The sequence below is a fragment of the Athene noctua genome, chromosome Z (genome assembly GCF_965140245.1).
Source record: "Athene noctua chromosome Z, bAthNoc1.hap1.1, whole genome shotgun sequence".
Classification (NCBI taxonomy): Eukaryota; Metazoa; Chordata; class Aves; order Strigiformes; family Strigidae; genus Athene; species Athene noctua.
Genome location: NC_134077.1, coordinates 88,073,137 through 88,100,856, shown reverse-complemented (window position 1 = coordinate 88,100,856; position 27,720 = coordinate 88,073,137). Strand labels below are relative to the sequence as shown.

At 40.2% G+C, this 27,720-nt stretch overlaps 1 protein-coding gene across 7 annotated transcripts in view; it reads right to left on the bottom strand.

The window, feature by feature from the left end:
* ADGRV1 (adhesion G protein-coupled receptor V1) overlaps nucleotides 1–27,720 on the bottom strand; it is a 308,947-nt gene that overhangs the window by 75,878 nt on the left and 205,349 nt on the right. For all 7 annotated transcript variants that reach the window (XM_074932928.1, XM_074932934.1, XM_074932933.1 and 4 more), the window contains 2 exons: nucleotides 16,890–17,006; nucleotides 9,056–9,234 (listed from right to left, as the gene is read on the bottom strand). In XM_074932928.1, the coding sequence (XP_074789029.1) occupies nucleotides 9,056–9,234; nucleotides 16,890–17,006 (296 nt within the window). The remainder of the gene's footprint in view (nucleotides 1–9,055; nucleotides 9,235–16,889; nucleotides 17,007–27,720) is intronic.

Below are 27,720 nucleotides of genomic sequence, written 5' to 3'. Positions count from 1 at the left end.
ATTTGCCAAGATATAAAAAGCACTCAACCCCCTGCCCCCACCCCCAACTATTGTCCTCCACTGAAAACATGTGTTGGTAATGAGGGATAAATAAAAGGTAATTAAAGCCATCGCATTTAGCAGTAAGAGATTCCTAAATAACCCTTAGCAGTGGGTAGCACATTAGGCAGCTTCACTGGAAATAATGGAGGGGTTTAGAAAATAAAGCACAAGTACAGAATACAAAAAGGTCAAACTTTGTACTCTCTTAACTTCTGCCATAGGTCAGGGAAGTGGGGTAATTTGCCCAGTACACACATATATACATATGTATATGGGAATGTCTATATTGTAGTGCAGTTTAGGCATAACCCAAGTAGCTCTGATCCATCAGAAACACTTCTCCTACGGTAGCACAGAGCTCAGCATGGGATAATTTACCCTGCCGAGAAGGGCAAAGCAGTGAGTGGTGAGAAATTAGCCAGTGGAAAATACAGGCTTTTTTCCCCCTACTGCTTCGGCTGAGTGGTTTGCGCAGCGCTCGGCCTCGCATCCAGATGCTCAAGCATTGCTCTGTGCCGAGCTCTAGCAACAGTGGTTTGCAAAAGCTTTGAAATCCTAGATGATACAACAGTGAACTGAGGAAAAAGGAGGTAGAAGAATCGGGATAACAGGAAGCACAAGCAGGAGAGAGAAGACCATTGGGGAGACACTTCCAAGTCCACGTGGAATATAAACTAAGGCTTAGGTATTAGGGGATGGGAATTCCACATCCGTTCACCATGCAAACCTCTTCCTCTTAGCACGTCTGACAGTTTATTAAAATCCCTGAACGCTTTTTCTGGCTATTTTTAGCTATTTTCTTAGCTATTCCTGCCTGTAAAAGCCTAGTGCTTCAAGCATGTTGTTCTAAGTCTCTGGACTAAATTCAGCACTTCTGAAGCAATATGGGAAGGGGACATGAGACTTCAGTCAAATACTTGGACAGCAATTAGCTCGCTCAAGCTAAAAAATTCCTGTTACTGGTAGTGGCACAAGTCCTTGGATTTAAGAAAGCAGGGCTCTATTTTAGGGAACAGCTAGCAAGCCAGGGATCAGTGCCCAGAATGTGTGCCAGCAGTGAAACAGTCATGCAGCTTGGTGAGACCCAGAACAGCATCCACTATTTTGTCTTATGTGGTTAAGTGTCAGTGCACCAGCCTGGCATGACTCTATCTCCAACAAAAAAAAAAGGTTTACAGGGTCCTCCTTGTAAGCGCAGGCAGTAAGTAATTAGAAGGTGTGGGGCTGTAGCCCTCGAAATAAAACGTAAAAGTAGTGTCTGGAAATCTATTTCGTGAAGATTTTATCCTTACAGCAGCATTTGGGTTGAGCCCTGAGCCTAGACTGTCCCCATCCCTATGAGTTAAAACTTATTTAAGAAATCTTTTGATGGGACTTATCAATCAAACTTCCAGTCCTGGCAGGACTTTGAAGTAAACATTTCTCATCACGCACAACTTTGTCTAACACCAGATATAAAAGCAGAGGATAATCATTTACAGGTTTGTGCTTCTTTCAAGCCTTCCACTTCTTCACTACACTGGGAAGTGATGCAAACCCTGCTAGCATCTGTGCTTCACCACATGAAAGTACCTTTGGGAGTGTAGACTACCCTTATTTTTGTGCATTTTACAGCTCTAAGCATACAGGTGTTAACAAACCAACAATTAAGACAGTATCAGAGCACGAGCTGTCTCCTCGCTTCTGTTTTACCACTCCTGTACAACCCAGCGGGGTGTGACTCACTGAAGGAAACAGCATTCAATCAGCAGCTTCACTGCTTGTTTTGTCTGAAATCCAGTTCTGTCTCCCCACTCGTGTGTGAGGACACACAAAGGGCCCTTGACCCACTGCTATGCACCTGGCACCGGAAAGCATTTTTTGTGAAGTTTGTTTTCCAAATAATGTTGGCCATGGCTCCTTAGACGTTAATTTGTGCCCTGTGTTGTGCCCATGTATAAGAACCTGATTCAGAAAGACTGCGGTGTGAGTAACAGGAAGACTTGTTAACTCTTAGTCACAGAAAGAAGTTCATTGTTTCCAGCCTTGTGTTCTCCTGTCCCTTGGATGTGGCTGCACAGTCACAGATCCAGTGACTTTGCTGGAAAAACTTCTGCCCTGAACTAGACTGTAGAGGAGATAGAAGTTTTTTTCTAGAAAGGAGTTGTGCAGGACAATCTTTTTTCATTCTTTTTCATTCATCATTTGTCTGGACAAGGGGTCTGTGCAGTGGGGGGGAACTGTCTGACAGGCTGCACCCAGAGGGTGGTGGGAAATGGCTCCTTTTCAGACTGGCAGCCTGTCACAGGTGGGGTCCCCAGGGATCGATACTGGGCCCAACGCTGTTTAATATCTCTGTAAGTGACGTGGATCATGGGATCAGGTGTACCCTGATGAAGTTTGCTGGTGATGCCAAACTGAGTGGGTACGTGGGCACTTGGGAAGGGAGAGCCACCCTGCGGGAAGACCTGGACAGGCTGGAAGAGGGGGCTAACAAGGGCCTTAGGAAGTTCAAGGAGGACAAGTGTAAGGTCTTGCACCTGGGAAAACATCATGCAGGAGTGCAGCACAGGCCGGGATCTACCCAGCTGGGGAGCAGCTCTGGAAAGGGACCTGGGGGTCCTGGTGGACAGCAAGCTCCACATGAGTGACCAGTGTGCTGCTGTGCCAACAGGCTGCTGGGCTGCATCAACAAGGGCATCACCAGCAGAGATAAAGAAGTCATTATTCCCCTCTACTCAGCGCTTGTCAGGCCGCACCTGGAATACTGTGTTCAGTTTTAGTCTCCGCTATACAAAAAAGATGTGGCCAGGCTGGAGAGAGTCCAGAGAAGGGCCACAAAGATGATCAAGGGACTGGGCAGCCTGTCCTGTGAGGAAAGGCTGAGAGAACTGGGTTTGTTCACCCTGGAGAAGAGAAGGCTTAGGGGAGACCTTGTCACCATGTTCCAGTGCTTAAAGGGTGGCTACAAACAAGATGGAGACTCTCTACTCACAAGGAGCCACAAGGAGAAGACAAGGGGTAATGGGTGCAAGTTACTCCTGGGGATATTCTGACTGGACACACGAGGAAAATTTTTCACAACGAGATCAATCAGCCACTGGAAAAATCTCCCCAGGGAAGTGGTGGGTTCCCCAACACTGGGCACTTTTAAGCTGCACAGGGTGCTGGGCCGTCTTGTCTAGACTGTGGTTGGGCCAAGAAATGTTGGACCAGATGGTTCTTGAAGTCCCTTCCAACCTGGAATTCTGTGATTCTATGATTTTTCATAGGTATTGACATGGCCGACAATATAAGATATATTTGTGAGAACATTTAACTTAGCATTTTTCTGCTGTGAGATATTATCATATCACTAACACTGAAAACAAATACACGGATACTTCTGTCATTTTAAAGTATTGTCACGGTACATGCAGTTCTTCTGTGGTCAGTTTGTTTACCACTGGTGATTTTAAAGAGGAAAATTAGTGAATCAGGTGGGACCTCCTGAGAGGGGAGATCATTCTTCCCTTGGGCAAATAAATGATCCTGCTAAAAAAGAGACACTTCTAGAAACTGGAGGGATTGGCAGAAGGAAAAGAGTTCTGAAAAGTGTAAGGAGCAGACCACCACGTCTCAGAAATAACCAAAAATTCTGTTCTGGGAACTAGAGGAAACTATACAGTTTGCTTCAATTAAAGAAGGTAGGCTGAAGCTTGACAAAAGCCATGCTTGAAAACCAGCCTGACCAGCTTTTGCAAGGCCACAGTGGGCAGGGAGATGCTTGTTTATAAACTTTTAAATTTGTATTCTGTTATGTCTAATCACTTCCAGTTTTATCGTTTTCAAAGGTTACGTGGTTTAGTTTATACTCTAATAAAAACAGACCTTTGGCCTCCTTAGGAGAAGAAGACCTAGTCAGGCTCAAAGCTTAAGCTGCAACAAGAGTATTTCTCAAGTATATAAAAAACATATACAATGCTATTTTATTTAAGAGTTTTCAAACCACCCAAGTTACTTAAAAGTTCAAGCTCTGAGCTGTAATTCTGAACAATTTTAAAGCAGTAGTCTTTTTTTTGGTAACAGCTATTATAGCTCTGGGTACTCTTGTGTACAAGTCCAGTGAATGTAGCATAATTAACCTTTAAACTCATGTTTGTGAACAAAACCTGATACTTGTAATTAAAAAATTCTGGCCTCTGATCTCAGATGAGTTAAGGCAAAACCCTGCAAATGGGTGTGGTTCCACTGACTTCCAAGGGTACTGAAATTTGTACTTGTATGCAAGTGTGGATAATTAAATTTTTAGGGCTCTATGAGAAATTAGAAAGCTACTTTATTGTTGAGGATTCCTATTTTAGAAGTCATTTTGCTTGCTTCTTTGTTTTTTAAGTATAAGAGATTTATAAGGGATCCTCCTAGATATTTTTTTTTAATCATCAAGGATATTTTTCGCCAGTTTATCTCAGAATGTACTTTAGAAAACTGTCAGAACTAGATGAGTAATCAGGGACTGTAACAAACAGAGCTAATGACTGCTAACGACCACCAAAGACCCTATGGAGCCCCTCAGAGACCCAACCCCATGAGTAATGACTATGTAGATATACCTAGTTCCGGGAAATTTAATGAATATGTATGTAACAGAGTGAGATTAGCTTTGGCTGAGGCAACCTACATGTTAGGTGGACCGATTCCCTCAGGTCCTGGCTAAATAATGTCTGCCTATTAGTGAGAAAACTCAGCGTTAAGGAGTTTCATTCCTGATTTCGGTGACATCATGAACCCAAACACAGTTTTCTTCTAAAAGATGATTGAATTGTTGCTAGTCTCAAGTCATTCACCAGTCTGAGGTTTTCTATCCCTACCTCCTTTGGTTTCTAGAACTGTCTGCAGTCTGTAAATCCCCTGTGATGCATGGTACGCATATATTGCTGACATTTGTCTCCAAATTAACCAGGAATGGGACCAGGATGAAACTGGTGGGAGCTAGATTGTATCTAATTCCTCACATCCCCTTCCTCACCTCTGCAGTGCACTTTCCATCTCTTTTGCCATATCTACAGTTCCGATTTGCCTCCATGTTTTCCACCTTAGCAGGTGAACTGTGTCTTTGTACTTCAAGAGACTCATTAGAAATACATTACTCAGTTTAAACATATTGCTAAGATTAAATTCACTCTGAGAACATCAGCTAAAAGATTTTCAGAAATAAGGCCATGACTGGCTAGCTGCATATGCCAAGTCAACAGCAAACGTTGAACTGTCTGAATTTTGGGAACAACAGCGAGCTTTGGAATTTTAAGCTGAACTCTTGTCTTCTTGTGATCAGAATTCGTCTGATCTGTTCATACATTTTTCTTATTCAACAAGAAAAATTATTCTCAAGAGGAGAAGAAGGGTGCTGAAGTGTGCAAAGCCAATTCATGTGAAGAAACACAAACTGTGGGTTTGGTTTATAGTTCTAAAAGAGACAATCAGATGGGAGATAAGGAAAAAAAAAAAAAAAAAAAGAAAAAAAAAAGAGAAAGGTTATCCAGAGGTCTCTATGTCACAACATAAAGTCATGGTGACATTCAGTGTAATAAGAAATGACAAAAGGAAACATTTTTTAAAAGCAGTGTGTACCTAAATGATAGCATTTAGGTCCTTAGAAGATATTTGAGATGAAGATTGCAGTACATTCAAGCAGGGATTGGAAAATTGACTGTATGACATAAAAACTCAGAAATACAAAAGGATAATATATTTCTTTCGGAGTGATTTTAAACCATCCATTTCAAAGCTTAATTCAAATTTCAGTTATTAGCCAGTTGAAAGGAGCTGACACCTGCCTTTTATCACTAAAAACCACTAATGCATCAGCCATCATGGCAATTCTTAAGCAAGGATATACATTTTAGAGCACGGTTACTAGAGAGCAGGGTAGAAAATATACTTGAAATTTAGAGACACATTAGAGATTTCGTTTACAAACACTGACAAATTTTCATGTAAGACTTTTTACCGTACAAAAAGTAAAACACCAGATAGATGTCAAGTGCCTGTTCAGGCTGGTTCTACTGGTCAGCTGCACGCAGAGAATGCCCCTACTTTGAATTTTCATGTGACATGATTGAGCCAATGGTTTTACACACAGAAATTAAGCAGAGGTGCAGTTATAGACACCTGCATCTGAAATAACTTGTTACTCCTTTTTAAAAGAAGGCATAAGAACTAATGCATATTTTTAAGTGGGGATCAAATCTTATTACTTTCCTTAGTAAAGGTATTGTATCAGGCCTTCACAGAACCTCCACATTTTTCTTTAGAGATATCCAGACAGACAGCTCTTCCTCCATTCCACCCCATCCTATGCAAATGCCCATCTCATTGCTCCTTTCATTCCAGCTATGCTGATGTGATCGCTTTCATCAGCAACTTTTCCGGCCTTTCACCTCTTTAGCTGAGCAATGGGGGAACTGGCAAAGGGAGGAGTAAAACAGCCTTTTATTGGCAGTTAGCTCTTTCACACATAATTGAGCTAGGATCTGAAAAAAAAATATAAAAAATCGTGCTGTGTGGTGGCATTGATACAGACAAATTTATCAGTATCATTAAAAAATTCTCATAATGCCAGAATGCACTGTTCATGCCCCACATAAACTCTGCTAATTATGAAGATAATCACCAGTATGTATATTACTGTTATCACCACAGCAACCTATTAGTTTTATAGTGTGACATGTTATGGGAGTTATTGTGCAAAATACATGCATTTGAGTGTAGAATTTGTCGTATCTGAAGCCAGGCCCTGTCATAATACTTCTTTTGAAGCACAAAATCCAAAACAGCTCAAATTTTTTGCTCAGTACAAGCATAAAATTAAGTTCTTTCAGCACAGCTATCCTGTTGGCTATTAATTGTGCCCATGGCATTCTGGTGAGGAGCAAAACCAGTTGGTCAGACACCACACTAATCCAAAAATGCCCAAAGGAGTGATCACTTAGAAGAGAGCTAAGATAACAGGCTTTACTGCTTTTATTATCTTAACCAGCCTACCAGCTCTCACATGAAATGAGCTCCTAGGCATCACCCCGTTGTTCTCAAACTATTTCTGAGGCTGATTCTGAAGTTGGCATGTAATGGCCTTGACTTTGGAAATCTCCTTGTTACCTTTTCCACTACTACGTCCTGGTTTGGAGAAAACAAACCACATGATGTAGTTCAATCTGTCTGCTTTCCTACATTCCGGCCTTTGAAAGTCTTCTTTGTGTATAATTAAGAGCAACTCTTAAAGTGCTCTTGGAATTAGGAATCAGCATCGATGCTATTTATGAAAATCCTTGCAGGTATCTCCTTACGGTGTTCACATTGACTGAACTGGAATACGCTGCACACTCACTAAGCTTGCGATGATTTCTGTCATTTGCCCACTTTAACAAGATGCTGGAAAAGTTTTATATTTAATTTGGGCAAATGAGTTGGACTGAGTAATTTTCCTCTGTTTGATGATTTTATCAGAACACAGGGATTTTTTCCTTGTTTTTGAATGAATGAGACATGGACATCAAAAGACAACAACTGCGAAAAGGTGGTTCACTGCATAGCGATACCATCAACCCACAGCCTGATAGCAATCAGAAGACTTGATTATGCTACACACATTTCTTGTGTTTACTATACACGTGGAAGTGTTTTACCATGAAGAAAAATACAATACTCTCGTTCACCATGTTCTGCAAAGAAAAGTCTGTGTGTATGGGACGGTGTAGAGCTGTGCAGCGGTCCCTGATGTGTGAATATCAGAAATGGTCTGCTGTTGTGGACCTCAGGTATTCTTTTGAGCTGAGAGATGGTGTCTGTTATCGTGGAACTAAACCTTGGCTAGCATGGCAGGACAGCTTGTAGTACAGAGCATAGCTCATTTAGATCTAAATCAGGTATGCCTGCTTATCATACACGGTGCACGTATACATTTATATATACACAAGTAATATTTATAACTGCACATATATACGTATATGCATATTCTCAGACACATGGATATTGAATTCTAGTATCTACTTCTCAAGCAATTCCCTTTGTATGACAAAAAAACCACACTGTACTGAATTATGTTCAGTTATAATGGAATGATGCACAGATATTCTGCTTCGGGTTTACTCTGCAAGCACCATTAAAAGAAGTTTCCATAAAAAGAACTTGTACTTTCTTATATTATTTTTTTAAAAGTTTTCTGTTTACTCTTTCTGGCGCATGAAGCATGTAATTATGACACAAAGTGAACAAACATAATAGCCTCATATCCTAGAATAACTATTATCTAGGTTATATCAAAGCTATAGATTAGCTTTGCCAGAAAAGGGGCCAGTGTCAAAGGGGTAGGGAAGGAGAACAAAAATATTTATCTATGTATCTTTCCACTTAAATGTCTAAAGTTCTAGGAATTGTTTTAATTAGGGCAGTTTTCTGAAGTTATATATAGTTTTAAAAGGGCTGTGTTAATTATTGGCATTACAGCAAAGCTCAAATTTGGAACAGTTTGTAATACAACATACTCTATATTCCAAGAGAAACACTTCAGGAAATATATTTGACATGTTAATATTGAAACATTGTTAGCAGAGAACATATTTAATAATCTAAGAGGCGGGATCTCAAGGCTGGGTTTGGTGTTGTGTTTTTTTAAAACGTGGAAATGAAATGGAAGAAAAACATGCTCTTCTGCTCACTTTTGCAGCAGTAACCATTTATATCCTTTACCCTGGAACCGCACCATCTCAGAAGAGAATAAATAATTTACCCACAAAGCAGACATGCTCGAGCTGGCTCTGCCAATGCTCAGCCCAGGATGGAACTGTGGAGAAACTGGAGCAAAGCCTAGTTCCATGGGGAGTGATGCATTGCATATGGGTGACACACTTGCTTCACCTCCACCAAATGAGGAATCCCCTGCCCCTCACTGCGTTGTGCTGCATGCATATCCCCTTCTCTACGAGCAAGCAAGTTAAATATAAAGCAAAAGAGAGAGTACAATAGTTAGCTCGTGCCTTGTTAAAGGAAAACTTACAGATCATTGTAGACAAGGCCATAAATCTGTGCTGTGCTGTGATGATAGATTCCTCTCAGGATAATTAAAAGCAGGATCACAACAAAAGCTGGAAGCCCCCAACTCAAAAGGAAGTAAAGCAGATAGCGCCGCTCTGTGTGTTCATCATTCATCACCAGGACGTACCAGAAATTAACAGCCTGAAGAATAATGCAGAATATTAATCAGTAGACTTGGTGGATGCTTAGACATCCCAAAAAAACAAATCACTCTGAAAGGCAAATTTCTGTCCCAGCATATGTGTATATATAAACATTTTCAAACATATTTTGGTCTCATTTTCTTCTTTTAAGTAATCAAAAGAGACTGATTATAAAATAAGCGTGCTTATTTATATAACTGTTAGATTTGGAATTAGACTATCAGAGAGGAAGGGACACGTTGTTTAGTAGAAAACACTATTTTCGCAGTTCAAAAATGGCTTTGTGGTGCAGAAGTAGCTTTCTTCTTGGCTTTCCATACCTTCATAGAAAAGACTGACATAATATTGCTAAATCTCATCTCTACTTAATCTTTCTATAATATTGTTCAACTCTGTGTATCTTCTTGCAGGAGATGCACTAACCTCTTCCAACAGTTCTAACGTGGTCCAGTTCTGGGCTCACCAGTACAACAAAAACATGGAGCAAGTCCAGCAAAGGGCCATGAAGATGATTAATAGACTGGAACATCTCTTCTATGAGGAGAGGCTGAGAGAGCTGGGGCTGTTTAGCCTGGAGAAGAGGATGCTCAGAGGGATTTGTGTATAAATAACTGATGGGTGGGTATGATGAAGAGGGAGCCAGAGCCTCCTCAGTGGTGCCCAGCGGCAGGACAAGAGGCAAAGGGCACAAATTAATATATGTGAAATTCTATCCAAACATAAGAAAAAAAGCTTTTTTTACTGTGGGGGTGGTCAAACACTGAGCCAAGCTGTCCAGGGAGGTTGTGGAGTCGCTATCTTTAAAGGTCATCAAAACCTAACTGAACATGGTCCCGGGCAACCTGCCCTAGCTGACTCTGCTTGAGCCAGCGTGTGGGAGTAGGCAGTCTCAAGACAGCCCTGCAGTTTCAATGGTTCTGTGATTCTGTGTAATATTTGTGTAAGCGTTTGAGAAAAAAATGCAAGTGAATATGAATACTTCTCTACAATAATTGGTGTCTTCTTATCATCAACTCATCATCAAACAGCATGACTAAGAATTTAAAATTATATATGGATCAAAATGAAGAAGTGGAATAGTTGAAATCTCTTGAAAGAACTGGTAGTATGAGTAAGGAAACTCTTCAACTTAGGAGTTTTGCATGGATCTTTGCATTGTAAGAAATTAATAGTAGAAACACTTTCCTATGTGCTGAGCATTTTTTTATGCACATCTATACACAGTACTACTTTCTAATAAACATCTAAACTATCCATAACAAAAATGTTTTGCACAATATTCCTTCACTTCCTCCATTTCAAACCTATTATACCAGCACATTGTATAATTATTTACAGTCTTTTATATGGGTTGAGTAAGGGATTAATTTTGCCTTTTTCTATCTAGAGGGCATCTAGTTCAAGCTTAGGCCTCTAGACTGCCTTGACAGTCTCTACTGAGAGAGGACAGACATCTTCAGGCTCTCATTGACCCTTTCCCAATCATACTCATCTCTCTCCATTATCTACACATGGATTTCACAAAATAATCTGGATTTATATGCTTAATTTGCAGCTGTCTATTGTTAAAATAGGTAAAATCCATAAACAGCGAGAAGACAACTGCAAAGTGATTATTTGTGTTTGTGAAGTTTTGCAGATCACCCTCAGCCAAGGGTTTGTCTACAAGTTTGTTCAGGCAGACTGAATTTTCACAATCAAAAACTTAATTAGTGGTTTGTGGATTCTTTATGTAAGTCTCATCAGTTAATTATCATTACAGGGTTTTTTTTCTGTGGTTTATATAGCATGAATATACAATATTTTCTATCCATGAATCATAAAGCATATTGCATATGCTAACAACTTGTTTTTTAAAAAATATTAGTTTAATAAGCATTTTAAATGCTCCCTTAGAGAATGACACTTTATAAATAAGTCCAGTGTATGTAATTATATTAATTATATAGTAATTATTACGACCTTTTTTTATTTTCATTTGGTGATTGGTGCTATGTGAACAAAGGCAAAGTTTGTTTTCCTCAAAAGAACTTAGAATCCTACCATATAATTGTAACTGTCCTGTGTGGGTTGAAAGAACACAGAAAAACTAGTAATTCCATTGTTGGACATTCACAGGAAAAAACATTAAATGGATGAAAATGGTATTTGGAAAAAAAAAAAAATCCGCATTTTGTGGAAAGATTTGGTTGTTCTCTTATAATGTCCTCTTCCCTCTTAAGTTTTACATGGGATTTAAAACACACTCAAGATTCTGTATGTCACCTCATGCCAATAAACATTCTTCAAATTCTATGCCCTTGTAGTCCTGACTGGGCTGTGCTTCACTGCGAGCACTTCCAGATAGCAAAATCCTTGAACTGATTTATGCCATTATGTGCAGGGATTGTTGGTTCTACTAATTCTGACAATCTGGTGAACATTGTGCTCAGTCATCCAACTGAGATTGCTTTCTAAGAAGCCGTACCTCATGTCCTTGCTCTGTGTTTGTTCAGTTATCTTTACCTATTTCACCTCATTTATCACAGAAGAACACTTTAACACCAGTGCTGCTGCAAAGATAGAAGGGGGTTTGGGTAGTTCACCATTTCACGCACAGTGACATTTCTATCTTGATAATTCTAAGTTCGTGTCTTCAACCTCTTTTGATGTTCCAAAAATTCAATCAATGAAATACAAATAGTGGAGCTAATTTTAGCAAATCCTTTCCGGTTGCCATGTTGCAACAATAACCAGTTCTACAGAAGAATAAAATGTACAGTCCATTTCCCAGCTGCTCAGGTGTAAGATCAAATGTACAAGTAGTGATTGTTCTGATGCGGAACGCAAAGCAATTACAAATTCACTCTAATGACACAATGCGAACTTCAGTGAAGCGTTTTTTCTTTTAGAATGAGGCAATTAATTGAAATTACCTTCCCAAAACCAGGGCACTTTCGTTTATTTTTTTTTAGTTATTCATTCATTTATCTGCAGTGATAATCTGTGGATATCTGATAAATATTAGCTTCAAAATACTTAAAGTATTTCCCAGCTCAGTGGGAAAACTGTTTTCCTTCCTTCTTTTTAGGAACGGCCACAGCTTTCACTTCATATAACTCCTTTCTCAAAGCTGTTAAGCAGTCCATAAATCATTCTTAAAAATAATTTAAATTAAACTTATTGTAAAATAAGCTCTTGTCTTGTAAGTCTGCAATAAATTTATAGAAAATGTAAGGTGCCATTAAATCCAGAAAGGAGGAGGATTAGGGCATGGGTGACGGCAAGCTCATGACATTCACTCTGGTTTGCTTATTGAACTGCCACTTTTGCTGTTGATTTACTCCACCATGGCAATGGCTCAGAAAAGTACCGAGTCCACCTTTTCCCATAATTTTACTCTATGTCAGAATTGGCAGTTGAGAACTACACAATTTTAATTTTTTCCTCAAAAGACAACTTTTACTTTTTTTTCTTTTTTTTTTTTTTTTAAATGCTAAAAGAAGATTTTTAATTTTCCTGATAAATAGTTGTCACACTAAAGATTTGTCATGGGAAGAGTAACAGAATACAGGAAGGCATCCTTAGTGTGTGCTCCTAAGATAAAAGTGCCGACTGCATTTGAAATGCAGGTTATGCTGTAAGAACGTACGTTTGTATGACAGGATGTCTGTCAGGATGAAGACTTTTGAATTTCAGACTAGTATAAAGCAAATATTTCAGGCTAAGCTCACTCTGTGGCCACAAAGAGTAATTTGTACCTTGCTTACTCCTTTTCTTCTGCAGTCAAGAAAGCCTCATCCTTAAAAAAATCTGGGTAATGTTATCAACATTCAGCAATTCACAAAAATCTCCCTATAAAAGCCAAGAAACAAGACAATGCAATACAAAGGGACAGGAACAATCAGACAAGCAAGGATGATTTGATGTGGCCTTTGTTTTGGCTCTGAAAGTGGACCAGGACTCCGAGGTCTTTTCCATTCCTGCATTTCAGTCAATATGTGGGTAGCAGCTACGCGTGTAGTACAAATACTGATATTGAGTGTAAGCCTACAAATATAAGAAACTAAAAATGGAAAAATAATTAGAAAATGAAGCTACAGATTTGGTTGTTGTAACCACTCTTAATATATGACAAAATGCTAAGTATAATTACTATACCTAGCAATATGCAGAAGTTGGAAAGATTAGGACAAAAAGGTAAAGTTGTTCTAGAGTTAGAAAGTCAAGATCTTTGATCTAGACTGCAGAATTGAATCTCTACAGGTCCAAATGTACTGTTCAATCTGTTTTCCTATAGACTTTTGTCGCCTGGAAATGTTGTTACAGCACCTTTTGATCACTTAAAATTGTCTGGATTTTCTGGATGTTTCAGTTCCACATATCTGCACGCTGCTTGCCCGTGATTATCACGTTCACCCACTTCTGTTTGCAGTGATGATGACTGACACTAGCAGATTTGTGTAAAATGCATCAGTGATCAAGCATATGCACATAGGCTGTGCAGCCTCACAGAGGGCACAGTGACTGCATGAGTGATACAGAATCTGTTCGCAGAATTTTGCCGTTTCCCAGACAGAAGTATTTAAGTCTCATGTAAGTACAAATACCATATTAATTCTGCCTTCCAAATCAAGTCACGTGTATTAAGTATACCATGCTGAGAAAGATGAAGATTCATTTCCCAGGCATTTAAATCTGCCGTTTAGATTTAGCGGTAGCATCTAGACGTCCCAAATCAGTCTGGTTTTCTCTTGGATCCACAAGCTTGGCTAATATTGCCATGGGGACCAATTTAAGCACAGACGTGTCTCCAGGACTCCTTTAATACCCTGGCATTGTTTCCTCACTCTGCAATATGAAATACAAATTCAGGACCTATTCTCAATCAAGAGGAGTAAATTGTAGCCGAGTGCTTGGTTGATCAATGTTTCAGATTATTTCTTTCCTTTTGGTCTGGGTCTTTAAAACTTCAAGAATTATACACAGCTGAAGACCTACACGTATAAAAAGGGGAAATTCCCTTCACTCTGAGTTTTACTCTGGGTGGCTCCTGTTAGTTCATCACTCAGCAGGCTATAAAGGATTCCCTCTTAGGCTCCTCTGTGCCCTCATGTTTGCATGAAGACCCTTCATGACTAACACAAGCCTGAGGCTCCACTAAATTGAATGGGACATGCAAGTTCTTAGGACCTGGTCAAACTCTGCTCCAGCAAAAATTAACAATGGATTTCAACTACAGCCATAAAAATAACCAACTGTTAACATTCAGACAATTTTTTGTCATGATAAGCGATTCACCCGTGGAAGAGCGAGCATTCAAAACAGGAATCCTTTTGTGACTTAATATAATGTAATACACATAGGATGGGAAGACAAAACACTATTAAACACCAAGCAGTCAAAGCATGAAATATCACAATAAAATGGCAACTTAAAAGTATTACTTTGTCTGTTCAAAATAATAAATGTTCAGGAGATCTGTAGCGACTTAGGAATGAAGTAAATCAGCAGCTGTGAAGAAGAATATAATTTACAGCTCACAAAATAATTTAGGTTAGTTAACCTAAGAGAAAATCATAAGGCAAGATAGGTGAAGGAGCATAGCAGAAAAATTTCTGTAATGAGACGGTAGAAAATAACATCCACTGGAGAGAATATTTAATCTTTCTAATGGTACAAATTTAGGAAAAGCGTCAAGGATTAAAAGACTATTAGTATTGCTAGAGACAGAGCAGCTTAGATCTCTTGCTCCATTTTTATGAGCAGTTTCAGCAGCAGTGTACATGACAGACCATCTCCTTGTAGCTTGCTAAAACCAACGAGCACAGTGGAGCTGTTAGAGAGCCTGCCACGGTTCTCAATAAAAGTTAGCATAACATAGTCCCAGGAAAATGCCAGATCCTACATGAATGTCACTGGGAGAGAAAGCTGTATTTAGATATAGCCTAATCTGCAATCCTTGGTTTGGTCTAATAACCTGCATATTGGAGGATTTGCACGGTAACGTATGGACTGCATATATAAAGCTGTATGCTATAATAAATGTGCTATGGACAAATCCTATTAAAATAACTGACAAATAAATGGCATAATTCACGCATCAGTGCTAAATATACATTCCTAGACAAGGGCATGGTAATGTATTTTTCAAATAACCTCGCAGCTTGTTATTTTGACTAACTTACAACTGGTAATTTTCCATAGCAGATTTGATTGTTCATGGTCTCCCACATTAGTTCAATTGTTTTTTACACCGTTTCCTGTTCTATAATGTGTCAAAAAAGCTGGTGAAGTGTGGGTGCGTATGCCAGGTCGCGAACTGTCTGCGTCACTGACGATGTACAAGTGTCATCAGCATTCAAGTTAGAAGATTAATGATGTCTAAATTAATGATGCACTTGTGTTAGAAGATTAACGGTGTCTAGATTAACGACGGCTAAAATCGAGATAATTCGTGCTCATTAGGGAAGAAACGGGTAAGAAGAGAATCTGTAGAATAACAAAGCAGAAATTTCTCTACCGGTTGTGCATGCTTAGTAGCGCTTGTTGAAAGTGCTGAGAGGAACGAGTTTTTGAAATGAGCGTGTGCCAGAGCAACACACGGATTTGCTGTCACAAGAATACATAAGGACTTGTTTTTCTAATAAATGTTGGAGCTTGACTGTTAACCATATTGGTGTGTGTCTTGTCTCACAGCCTCGTCCTGTAAATAAGGGGGTTCCTGCTACAGTGAAGGTTCTAGAGCACAAGTCTTGTGAGGAGCAGCTGAGGGAACTGGGGGCGTTTAGTCTGAAGAAGAGGAGGCTGAGGGGAGACCTCCTGGCCCTCTACAGCTCCCTGAAAGGAGGGTGCAGAGAGCTGGGGGTCGGTCTCTTCTCCCAAGTAGCAAGCAATAGGACAAGAGGAAATGGCCTCAAGTTGCACCAGGAAAGGTTTAAACTGGATATTAGTAAAAACGTCGTCACCAAAAGGGTTGTCAAGCACTGAAACAGGCTGCCCAAGGGAATGGTGGAGTCACCAGCCCTGGAGGTATTTTAAAGACGTGTTGATGTGTCACTTAGGGACAAGGTTTAGTGGTGGGCTTGGCAGTGTGAAGTTAAGGGTTGGACTTGACGATCTTAAAGGTCTTTTCCAGCCTAAGTGATTCTATGATTCTGTGAAAATTCTGGCAATATTTATGAATGTATACACTCCGTATTTTAATGCAAACTTATGAAGGTATGTTTATCATATTATACAAGTCTGTTGACTTCAGTCTAATGCCTTTTAGTCATACTATTGACTCCAAAAATTACAGTGTAGTTTACATTTAATTTCACATGTAAGAGATTGTATCAAGAGACCAAATAAAAGATGCTTAGAAATGCTATTAACTGTAATAAAAATAGTTCTTCAGTGTTTTGAGACAGTAAGTTCTACAGGATGAAGTGAGATGTGGAAATTCTTCCACCAATGTAATGGATATTCATGGAAAAAGTCTTTACAGGGTTCAAATATTTACCCATGGAGCTGTGACACTCTAGGTTTAATAAAGACCATCTCATGTTTTCCCTCTCTAATAGCATTGGATTGTAGAGATATATATATTACGATATAATAGAAACACAGTCTAAGTATCAGTTATTTTTACAGAGCTTTTGGGGAAGGTGTGAAAAAGACTAAGAAACTGACCTGAATGAGCATCCAGCTGAACTGGCAGAGGTAAAGGTAATGGGTAACAGATGCAAGGGCAGAGCAGCTTTCCTCTGAGAGATGTTGGCTCATGTAAGCAGAGGCCAGAAATGAAATCTGCGGGGAAAAAATGAATACATTCATATTGGAATTAAACAAAATTAATTTAATAATAATAGTAATGAGAAAAAAAATATCTTCCATTTGGAAGTACAAAATATACACTCAGTTACCGTTCCAGAGACTCAGCAGACATACGTTGGATATTTCATATTTACCCAAAAGAAGTGGCCCTTTAACACAGTCAGCCACAGAACTAGCTTTAAACATTTTGCAGACAATCTAGTGTCCATTACATCCGTATCTGAAAAGACTATAGAGAGACTTAATGCTGTTTAATAGTGTTCTCCAGACTGATTGCCAAGCAACATTAGACATCAGTTCTGTAACTGGGGGTGGAGATTTTCCTCCACAAAATAAAAAGAGACATTATCTTCTGATTTCAGTTAGGCCAGAAATTTTATCAAGGAAACAAACTCAAGGGGCATTTACTGTCTTCAGACTGTCAGACATGCAGCAATATTCTACACATAAGTTAACAACACTGCACAAAAGGGAGTGAGCACTTCTTCTGTTGCCTAAGAGCAGACCCGGATTTCACAGTCACAAGGCAGACGTAAGTTTTTTTCCACAAACATGCCAAAGGTGAGAGGACTAAACGTTGGCTGGATAAGGAGCCAACGCATTGTCTAAGGAACAAAGGTGTTCCAACTCTGACTGCAATGAATGCTGCTAGACAATTGCATTTAAAACTCAAACTCTTAGCTCTGTCTTCTGTGAATTTCTTTACTGATGAAATAGTTCTACGAGCAGACTTCATTAAAGAATTGAAGTGTTCACATAAAGAAAGGCTCGATTTACCTACAGAACACCTGCAGTAACCTATGATTTTTCCTTTCCTTCACAAGGAATACTACTATTTTGACCAACAGCCCATCGACTTGTTAGTAATAGCAATTCATGGACTGTGCAGACTGATTTTATGTATATAAAATCAGGAGATGGGGTGGGGAAGGAAGTTAAAGTATTCCAAGTGATTTGGCATGCACCTGGACATTTTATTTAGGACAAAAATACATGCGTGGTATTGGACAACTCTTAATATAAAATACCCTTATAAAGGCAGAGTCTGTATATTGACAGACAATGTTATCATGAAATGGAAGAATAAGAACGATCAACTGGACAACAACTGGACTAAAAGCAATTATGAGATGTATTTCATTATCCAAAGGAAAAAGTGTACTTTTAGTATTTTATGTGGGGTTTATCAGTCTTCCACTGGGAACTGGAATCTAACCATTGCCACTCAACTACTCAGTTATTAACAGGTTAACGCACAACCTAATATAGACTGCTATTTGCCAAATTCTGACACTGCTAAAACAAATGCATTGTCTGGAGTGGGTTAAACACAATTGAATGTGTGCAATAGCTGCCTTCCATTAGGGATAAACACAAGCATTGTTTGTGTAAACAACTCTGTAGCACCAGCTAGCTCAAACAGTACCAGCAGTGCTTCTGAAACCTGAGCAAATGTTTCTACTTACAACAAGCAAAATACAACACACATCTGGGTGGAGAGGCTTTACCACCTTTTGTTCTCTGAAGGCTTGTGTGTATGTCAAGGACAGAGACAAAGAAGGGATGAAAACACAAAAGCAGACTGATCCAGTCTTGGAAACGTGTTTTTAGCACCTTCCGGACTGAATGTTGGCTTGAAAGCGTTTTGCATCTGTGAACAAAGAAGCTATAATTTCTAGCCTTTTCCTCTGTTTCAAGAAAAATATTTTTTTGTATATTAAAAAAGAGAAGTATCTCACTATGTCAACAGTTTTCCAACCACGACAATGCGAAGAGTCCAAATATTTGCTAAAAATGCATACCCTTCATGGATACTGCCCTTTGTTGAAGTAAAACAGCAATATGGCTGAAGTAATCACTCAGCTAAGAATTCACTGCAATGAGTGGCATTACAGTGTTCTGGGGAAAAAAAAAAAAAAAAAAAAAAGGCTAAAGGGCTAAAAGAGGTAAAGCAACTTTTATACATTATTTTCATATAACTGTTGCATCTTGAGCAGAAGATACAATAAGAATTGATTTATAACACAAAAAACAAACGGCAGACTACATTTTGAAGTGTTGGGAGAAGAGACTGTAGTTTAGCCACACTGTTCTGACCAACGCTGGCTACTTTGGCACTTAGAGCTCAAAATGCAATGCACCACCATTTAGCAGAAATATACATGGAGCACAGACCACTGAACAGATCTCTCCTCCGTAATATCTGAGGAGGACAGGGAAACATAGGAAAAAAGCACTTTTCAGATAAATTGGTTTTTAGACCTAACTGCCTCATGTACTTTTCTTAGTTTTCAACTGTAGTGGGCAATCTCGTAAGAATGAACCTATTACTTTAATAAGCAAAACATGTACCATATATTGGAACAAGTTGTTCCCTCTTGGAACATTAAAAATTATATATTGGATGAGTTCCTTCTGATACCAATTGTTCAGAGCTCTTTTTATAGAGACCGTATTAAATACTCCTTTTCAAACAATCTTTGTAACCTGCCATTTGGTTCTACACGGAGATTATAACATAATGATTCTTCCTGGTACTTGTCAAGGTGATCAGTCTTGACCCAAAAAGATTTAACTAAGGGATAACAAGTGACTCAAATAGCAGGCTGCTGTTTTTACTAATTTGTGCATGATAGTTCCGTGCCACATTCAAAATGACAATGATAGCATATCACTCACAAGGTTCCTCTTGGCAAAATGAAAAAATAAAAGTTAAAAAATAAAAGATGATAAATTGATGCACTTGTGTTAAAGAGAAAAAAGATCGTTGGGAAGGTTCCCATCTGACAGTCATGTACTCAGTTAATTAATCAAAGGGTACTGCAATTCCTTTGTAACTTTAAGACAATTACCTAGCAATTACTTGAAAGAAATTAGCACCTGGGTATTGAACCTAAGTCATCAACACCAAATGATAAATTAATAAAACTAGATGATATACAAAATTGTGCATTCCTGTATGAAGAAGAGTAGTTTTGCACTGCTGTTTTCAAGCAGTAGGCTATCTCAGAACATTGTAGAATCATACAACCACAGACTGGTTTGGGTTGGAAGGGACCTTAAAGATCATCTAGTCCCACCCCCCTGCCCCGGGCAGGGCCACCTTCCACCAGCCCAGGTTGCCCAAAGCCCCGTCCAACCTGGCCTTGAACCCTTCCAGGGAGGGGGCAGCCACAGCTGCTCTGGGCAACCTGTGCCAGGGCCTCACCCCCCTCACAGGGAAGAATTTCTTCCTTCTATCTAACCTAAATCTCCCCTCTTTCAGGTTAAAGCCATTCCCCCTCATCCTATCCCCACACCCCCTGATCCAGAGTGTCCCCCCCTTTCCTGCAGCCCCTTTCAGCCCTGGGGGGCCGCTCTAAGGTCTCCCCGGAGCCTTCTCTCCTCCAGCTGAACCCCCAACTCTCCCAGCCTGTCCTCACAGGGGGGCTCCAGCCCCCCCAGCATCTCCGTGGCCTCCTCTGGCCCCGCTCCAGCAGGTCTGTCTCCTTCTGGTGTCTGGGACCCCAGAGCGAGTTAAAAGCTGCCTCTTAGTTTCCAGCCTGCACTTATTCATGGTCAATTTATATCTGTTTTTAATTCTGTTGGAAGTCTCTTGGGATAAACAGGATTTCCTCCTCCTTGGGGTTTGCACTGTCATGAATTCACGGAAAGCAGCAGTATTCTTCCCCAGGCTGCATTTTTCAAGGTTAAATAAGCCGATCACTGCACAACGCAGTACTCTGTGGAGATGCCAGAGTTGGGCTGGACAGCAAAAGCAGTTTAGCTCCATGAACAGAGCGTCTGTCTGAATCAATTTATCTAGTTTCTCCAAGTAATCCTATCTACTGCATTGTGAAACGTATACTCACACATGTGAAAGCCTGTCCTTGCACAAAAGCCTTTGCAGTTTGCACACTGATTTCATCATCTTTTTTATACTGGTGACACTTTGATTCTGTCCTTCACGAAAACATGTACTCAGGGCTGGATGGAGAAGAGCTGCAGAGGTCTCACAAGACTCTCACTCAACAGTTCTCTTATCTCCCTGTACACCACGTAAATACTTCCTCTGTCATATGTTATTACCTCGGCGATCATCTGGTACGCAATTTTTTTTCTCTCATTTCCAACTGACTACCTCTGATCACAGAGTTAAAGTTTTGCTGGTAGTCTAGACGTTATGCCTTTTCACCTTGTTCTAGGAAATATCCCCGCGTTTCACACTTTAGTCTTCAAAGCTATTTGCATCTATGTCCTACCCCACAACCCCTAATTAGTGTCAGTGCTTCTCTACTTTCTGTCATCAGTGCATTTTGCCCAGGCACATTATTTTCTGTTCCACAAACTAGTCCTTTAGGACCAGTGAAATACCACTCTCTCGTAGCTGTCTTTTCCCATTCATCTGCCTCTTCCCACATATGAGTTCTTGAACTAATCCTCCTCCATTATTATTTTACAAATTATGTGACATATCAAGTATTTTACCGCATTTATCTCATCAAAGAAAACTATGAGACTAGTCTGGCACGATCTAAGTATAAACACACAGAATCCTTATTCTCCGCTTCATTTATCACTATGTCTTTTGACGGATTTTTTTTCCAAACTCTTACATGCTTCTGAGACTGAATTAATGGGCCTGCAGTTGCCAAGATTTTTTTTTTTTTTTAACTATACATTCCTTTTAATATATTATTTTCCAGTCACATAGTGGCACCCTGAAGTGAAGGATTTGTTAAAAGCACTTGTTGTGAGACCTGCAGGGTATCATATCAGCATTTTCAAAGTTAGGAATGGGGACCTTTCTGTTCCAACCTATCAATGCACCCATCCTTTGGGTTCTCCTTCTGCCTCAGTAGCCATAAGTTTCACTCCATGCTACTAACTCTATCACCATCTTGTCTTTATCCCAGTGATGACCTTTAACATCACTATCTTCTCTGAAAATGTGAAGATGTTAATGTTTGTTTGGAGTCGCAATGTATTTACTTCTCTTGCCTCACTGCAAATTTTTACATTATTCTCTCTTCACTTATATAACAAAAAAAAAAATTAGACAAAAATTCCACACAAGGAGATTGCACTATTGTCAACAAAACCAAATGTACATGCTACATTCATTAATGTCATCTATTGTGACCAGCCATATGTACACGGCGTATTCATTGATGCCAATCATAGATGATGTGAGGAAGTCAATCAACTTTCTAATGATGAAAGAATTTCTTAAAATCTAAGTTCAGAATTAGCAGAGCTAAACTCGGCCTTATTAGCGAAATTTGCAAAGGAAAAAATGAGTCTAAGTGAGAGTTGCCTTTCAAATTTTGTGTAAGAGAGAAAAAGGAAAGACCAGAAGACTGAAGGAATCCCATACCAATCAGGTCAACAACAGCTAACTGAAGAGCAGGTTGGCTGAAACCTAAATCAGAAGAAGTATGTACGAAGAAGAAATAAGTGAAATAGAGAGTAGCAGTAATTACAACTTGCCATGGTAAATTCTGAAATGCTACCATATGATGGACTTTAAAATAAGGCTACAGCACGTGACAGATGGAAGGGAACCTTATCTCTGCTTTGAACCAAAAGGTGGAAGTACTGAATGTCTTTTTTAGCAAGACCAGCCTTCAGGAATCCCAGCTCCCAGAGACCAGGGAGTAAGGTTGGAACAAGAAAGATGTACCCCTGGTGGAAAAGGATCAGGTGTGAGAATACTGGTCCAGCAAACTGGACCATGGAGCTTGATGGGATGCACCCACAATTGCTGAGGGAGCTGGCAGATGTCACTGCGAGACCACTCTTGGTAATCTTTGACCAATCACAGTGACTAAAAGTGCCCAAATACTGGAGGAAAGAAAACATCAACTGCATCTTTAAGAGAGCAAGAAGGGGGACCCAGGCAACTACAGGCTGATCAGCCTCCCCTCCATCTGTGGGAAGGTGATGGAGCATCTACTTCTGGAAATTATTTGCAGGCACATTAAGGATGAGCAAATCACCAAGGAGTAGTTAGTGTGGCTTCACCAAGGGGAAGTCATCCTTGACCAACACGATAAACCTCTATGTCGAAGTGACTGGCTTGGTAGATGAGGGGAGACCAGTAGATATTGTCTACCTGGGCTTCAGGAAGGCCTATGACACTATCTCCCATAAGATCCTCATAGATGAGCTGTTGATTTATGGGCTGAATAAGCAGACAGTGAGGTGGGTTGAAAACTGTCCTAAGGGCCATGTTCAGAGAGTGGTGGTAAGTGGTGCAAAGTCTAGTTGGAGGCCAGCGACTAGTGGTGTACCACAGGAGTCAATACTGGGTCCAGGCCTGCTTAACTTCTTCATCAATGACCTGGATGATGGGGCAGAGTGTACCCTCAGCACATTTGCAGATGACACCGAACTGGGAGGAATGGCTGATACACCAGAGGGTCGTGCTGCCATCCAGAAGGGCCCAGACAGGCTGGAGAAACTGTCTGAGAGGGAGGTCACGAAGGTCAACAAGGGGAAGTGCAAAGTCCTGCACCTGAGAAGGAGTAACCCCATGTGCCAATACGTGCTGGTGGCTGCCCAGCAGCTTGGCCAGAAAGGCCCCGGGGGTCCTGCTGGACACCAAGTTGAACAGCAACCAGCAATGTGCCCTTGGCTGATGGCATCCCGGGCTGCATTAGGAGGAGAGTTGCCAACAAGTTGAGGGAGATGATCCTTCCCCTCTGCCCAGCACTGGTGAGGTCACAGCTGGAGTCGTCTGTCTAGTTCTGGGCTTTACAGTAGAAGAGAGATATGGACAGACTGGAGTGAGTCCAGCAAAGGGCCGTGAAGATGAGTAAGGGATGGAGAATTTCTCCTGTGAGGAAAGGCTGAGAGAGCTGGGACTGTTCATCCTGGAGAAGAGAAGGCTCAGGGGAATCTTATTAATGTGTATAAATACCTGCAAGGAGGGTGCACAGAGGGTGGAGCCAGGGGGTGGTTTCAGCAGCGCCCAGTGGCAGGACCAGAGGCAACGGGCACACTCGGAAACACAGGCAGTTCCCTCCGAACATCAGGAAACTTTTTACCGTGAGGGTGAGTGAGCACTGGCACAAGTTGCCCAGAGAGACTGTGGAGTCTTCATCTTTGGAGATACTAAAAAATCATCCAGACATAGTCTTGGGCAACTGTCTCTGGGTAGCCCTGTTTGAGCAAGGGGGTTGGAGAAGATGAGCTGCAGGGGTCCCTTCCAAGCTCATTCTGTGATTCTGTGATAAGAGTAATGCCCTTAACTGTATACATCAGACCAGAGTGGACTGAATCAGTTTTTAGACAATTAGTATATGCACAAAATTCAGATATTATTTATAGCATACATTTACAGTATACTATTTGATCACTGTATGATCAAATCCATGATTATGCATGGAAAAATTTACCTGTGGGTAAAGCTGCGAGTACCTTTGAGGAAACCTAAATATCCTCCTTTCGCTTAGATTCATTTTTGCTGTCCACGACATCATACAGTGTGGAATATCCCTTCGGTTAGTTGGTATCAGAGGCCCCAAACTCCTGCCCACCCCTTTGGTTGTGGGGTTGGAGGTTGGAGGGACAGCCTTGATGCTGTGTGAGCACTGACCAGCAGTAGCCAGGACATCGGTGTGTCACGAACCCTCTTCTAAATAGATAAAAATACAAAGCCCAGCGCTACGAGGGCTGCTGTGGGGAAGGTTACCTCCAGCCCAGCCCAAATACACAAGGAACTACACACGTTTGCAGTGGTACCCACTGTAAAACGGGCAGTGCACATGTTCGTGAACTTTACTGAGAAACCTTGGTTTCTCTGCATTTAACATTTCAAGAGTGATAAAGGCCAATGATTCCAAAGGGACATCCAAAATACCAGCACTTCCAATTACTTCTGGATTTCAGACTGCCTCTTATCTTCCACCAACAGTTTTTAACATATTTGGAAAGCACTGTATTAAAATGGTCAACATTGTGGCATCCCTTCAGAACCTTTCCAGAGAAATGCAGTGAAACTGATGAATTTGGAATACTTTGATGGAAGAACATTCCTTTTCTTTTGACTTAATAAGATTTTTTTTCGTTGCATTTTGTGGCAAACCATATGACATAATCTATTCCTGGTCAGAGAATACATAACACCCAATGAGGAGAACAGGGATGTTTTTCTATTGAAATCCACAGGTAACTGATTTACCATATTCCCTTCAACTTGAACCAGTATGTCTTAAGATTCTGTCCCAATTTTTCAGCCTGACAATGCGATAAATACTGAAAAATTTATTTTACAAAGACATAAGTGTAGTAGCTGATGGGATATTAGCTACCCAACTCCTTCAAAAATAGAAGAAAACAGGAACGGTCAACACTGATATTGCAAATGTTACGTTAAAAACCCTAAGCAATAAGTAAAATAAAGGGTAAAAATAAAATAATAAAGCGGTAAACTATAAAACCCCCTTGATTTATAATTTTAAGAATTGCAAAAATGTTTTCACAGGAGGAGAATAAATCTGAGAGTGATCTTTTGCTATTGCAAGAAGTGCTGAAAAGGCAGCATGTTGTGCTGGGCGAATTAAAAAGAAAGGGAACGCCTTGCCATGCTCTAGAGGAAAAGCTGTGGAGAAGGCTAACGCAAGCAGATACAAAAGCATCACGCTGCAGAACTGCACACGTTCAGCTCTGGGAGAGTGCGCAGAGCTGGCGTCTGCCACATCTGCCCTAAACAGTTTCACTTTCTCATCCAAGCGGGAAGCACCCCTGCCTCCTGTAGCCGAGAAAAAGATCCTTCCCCACCGCGAGGAACCCGCAGACCGAGCGGCTGACTCCTCGTGAAGACTTTGGAGTGTGACAGTGAAGAACACGTCAGGATACTAATGTCACATTTTTGTAATTTCTGTAAATTGCTGCTTCACAGTACGAACCCATGAAGCTTTAGACATTGGCTTCTTCTTGACAGAAATGTCTTCACATATGCCTTACAGAAATGCATCCTAACAGGGATCATGTAATTTATTTTCACACTAAATATTTTTTCTCTTTTTATAATTTTTTTTAATAATTCAAAATTTATTTCTCTGTCCCTTGTAGGAAAAGATTGTCTCCTTTATAGAGCTTGTTTACATGCATTTCTATTAAAAAATAAAACAAAAAGCCCAACCACATGCTCTCTCTCATTATACCAACCCAACCTCAAAAGAGGAATAGTATCAAAGGCATAATTTACAGCAGTGCTCCTTTTGTTGGGACTTAATTGCAATGAACGATAACACAGGAAAATAAACACATTAAAACTTGCATGTCCTCACCAAATTGCTCTCTTCTGCTTTGAATTTACTTTATATGGGTAAAAAAAGGGGTTCCCTTATTGAACCAAGGACACTGCTTAGTAATAGTGCATATGAATCACAGTTTTGTAACTGTTTGGTGGGTCAGGACAGCACTGATCTAAACCAAGTGTTCTTGTGTTTTGTGTTCTGATATTGAATGCCACGGACAAAAATACCAAGAAAGGATATATGAAAAATTGCAGACCCTTATGGAAAAAGCAAAAATTCTAAGTCAGTCTTCCTGGAAAAAGTAACAATACAACACACAGCATGTTTCAGAGTACATAGGAAAAGGTTATGTAATTTAGAAGATTCAAAAACATGGTGTTTAACTGGGTCAGAAGAAAAGTTCAATAAGTAACTTTTCATTTCATATTTATTCTCTATTAATGATGCTAAAATAAGCAGTTAAAGTTCCTTTGTGAATTTACCTGAATGCTAAATGACTTCCCAGGTCACTAAATTGTTTCAGAAATTGCCATAATTCAGAGAGGGGTGCTTTATAACAGACACCAGAAAAGACAATACATGTGGGTTTAGCTTTATTTCTGGCTTCAGTTAAGTCAGTGAACGTATATATTAAAAAATAAGTACCTCATGAACAGCAGCTCCAAAGTCTTGCTGTATAATTTGGACGCATTGTGTATTTTAGGGATATTTTTGTGTTTGTGAACTATTTGCTTGAAGTATGTTGATTATACATCACTGTAAACGGGCACTTTAAGAAAAGGCAAATGGCTGACTAAAATAAAATCACTTCAAATACTGATGGTGTATTTACAACAGTGACCCATGGCGCTTTTGTGTAAAGATGTTTACACTTTATTAAGCAGCAGCAGAACTGGCAACCATTTTAAGTAGTGATTAGACACCAGCAACCATATGTTCCTCATTCCCTTCCCCCAGCTGAGCAGGATGGCAGTTGGTTTCATGCTGGGTACAGTCCCTGCCCTCTTCGCTTCCCATTTTTAGGCTCGGGGACATTTTTTTGCTTCTCCAGGCGAGGCGGCCGGTGCTCTGGGGGTGCAGGACCCAGGGTGGGAGCGTGGCACAGCAGCTCGCAGCTGGCCGTGCAGAGATGTTAGCTGTTGGGCAAAGGCTGGGGTAGCTCGCAGCCTCCCCACAACAAGCCTGACACAAGCACCCAGCTGCACATCTCCTCTAACACAGTTTCTCCTCTGTTCCAGTCGTGCTGTCCCTTATAAAGAATGTGTTGAGTGATACTCACTGAGAAGTTATACTTGATATATTTTTTTTATTTTTATATATTTTATATATATTAAATAAGTTAAAATAAGGATTAACAGGCTCTTAGCAGGTCCTAACCCATTTAGTTTCATACACAGATTCAGAACAATGTATCTGGCATAGTACCCTACAAAGACAGCTCC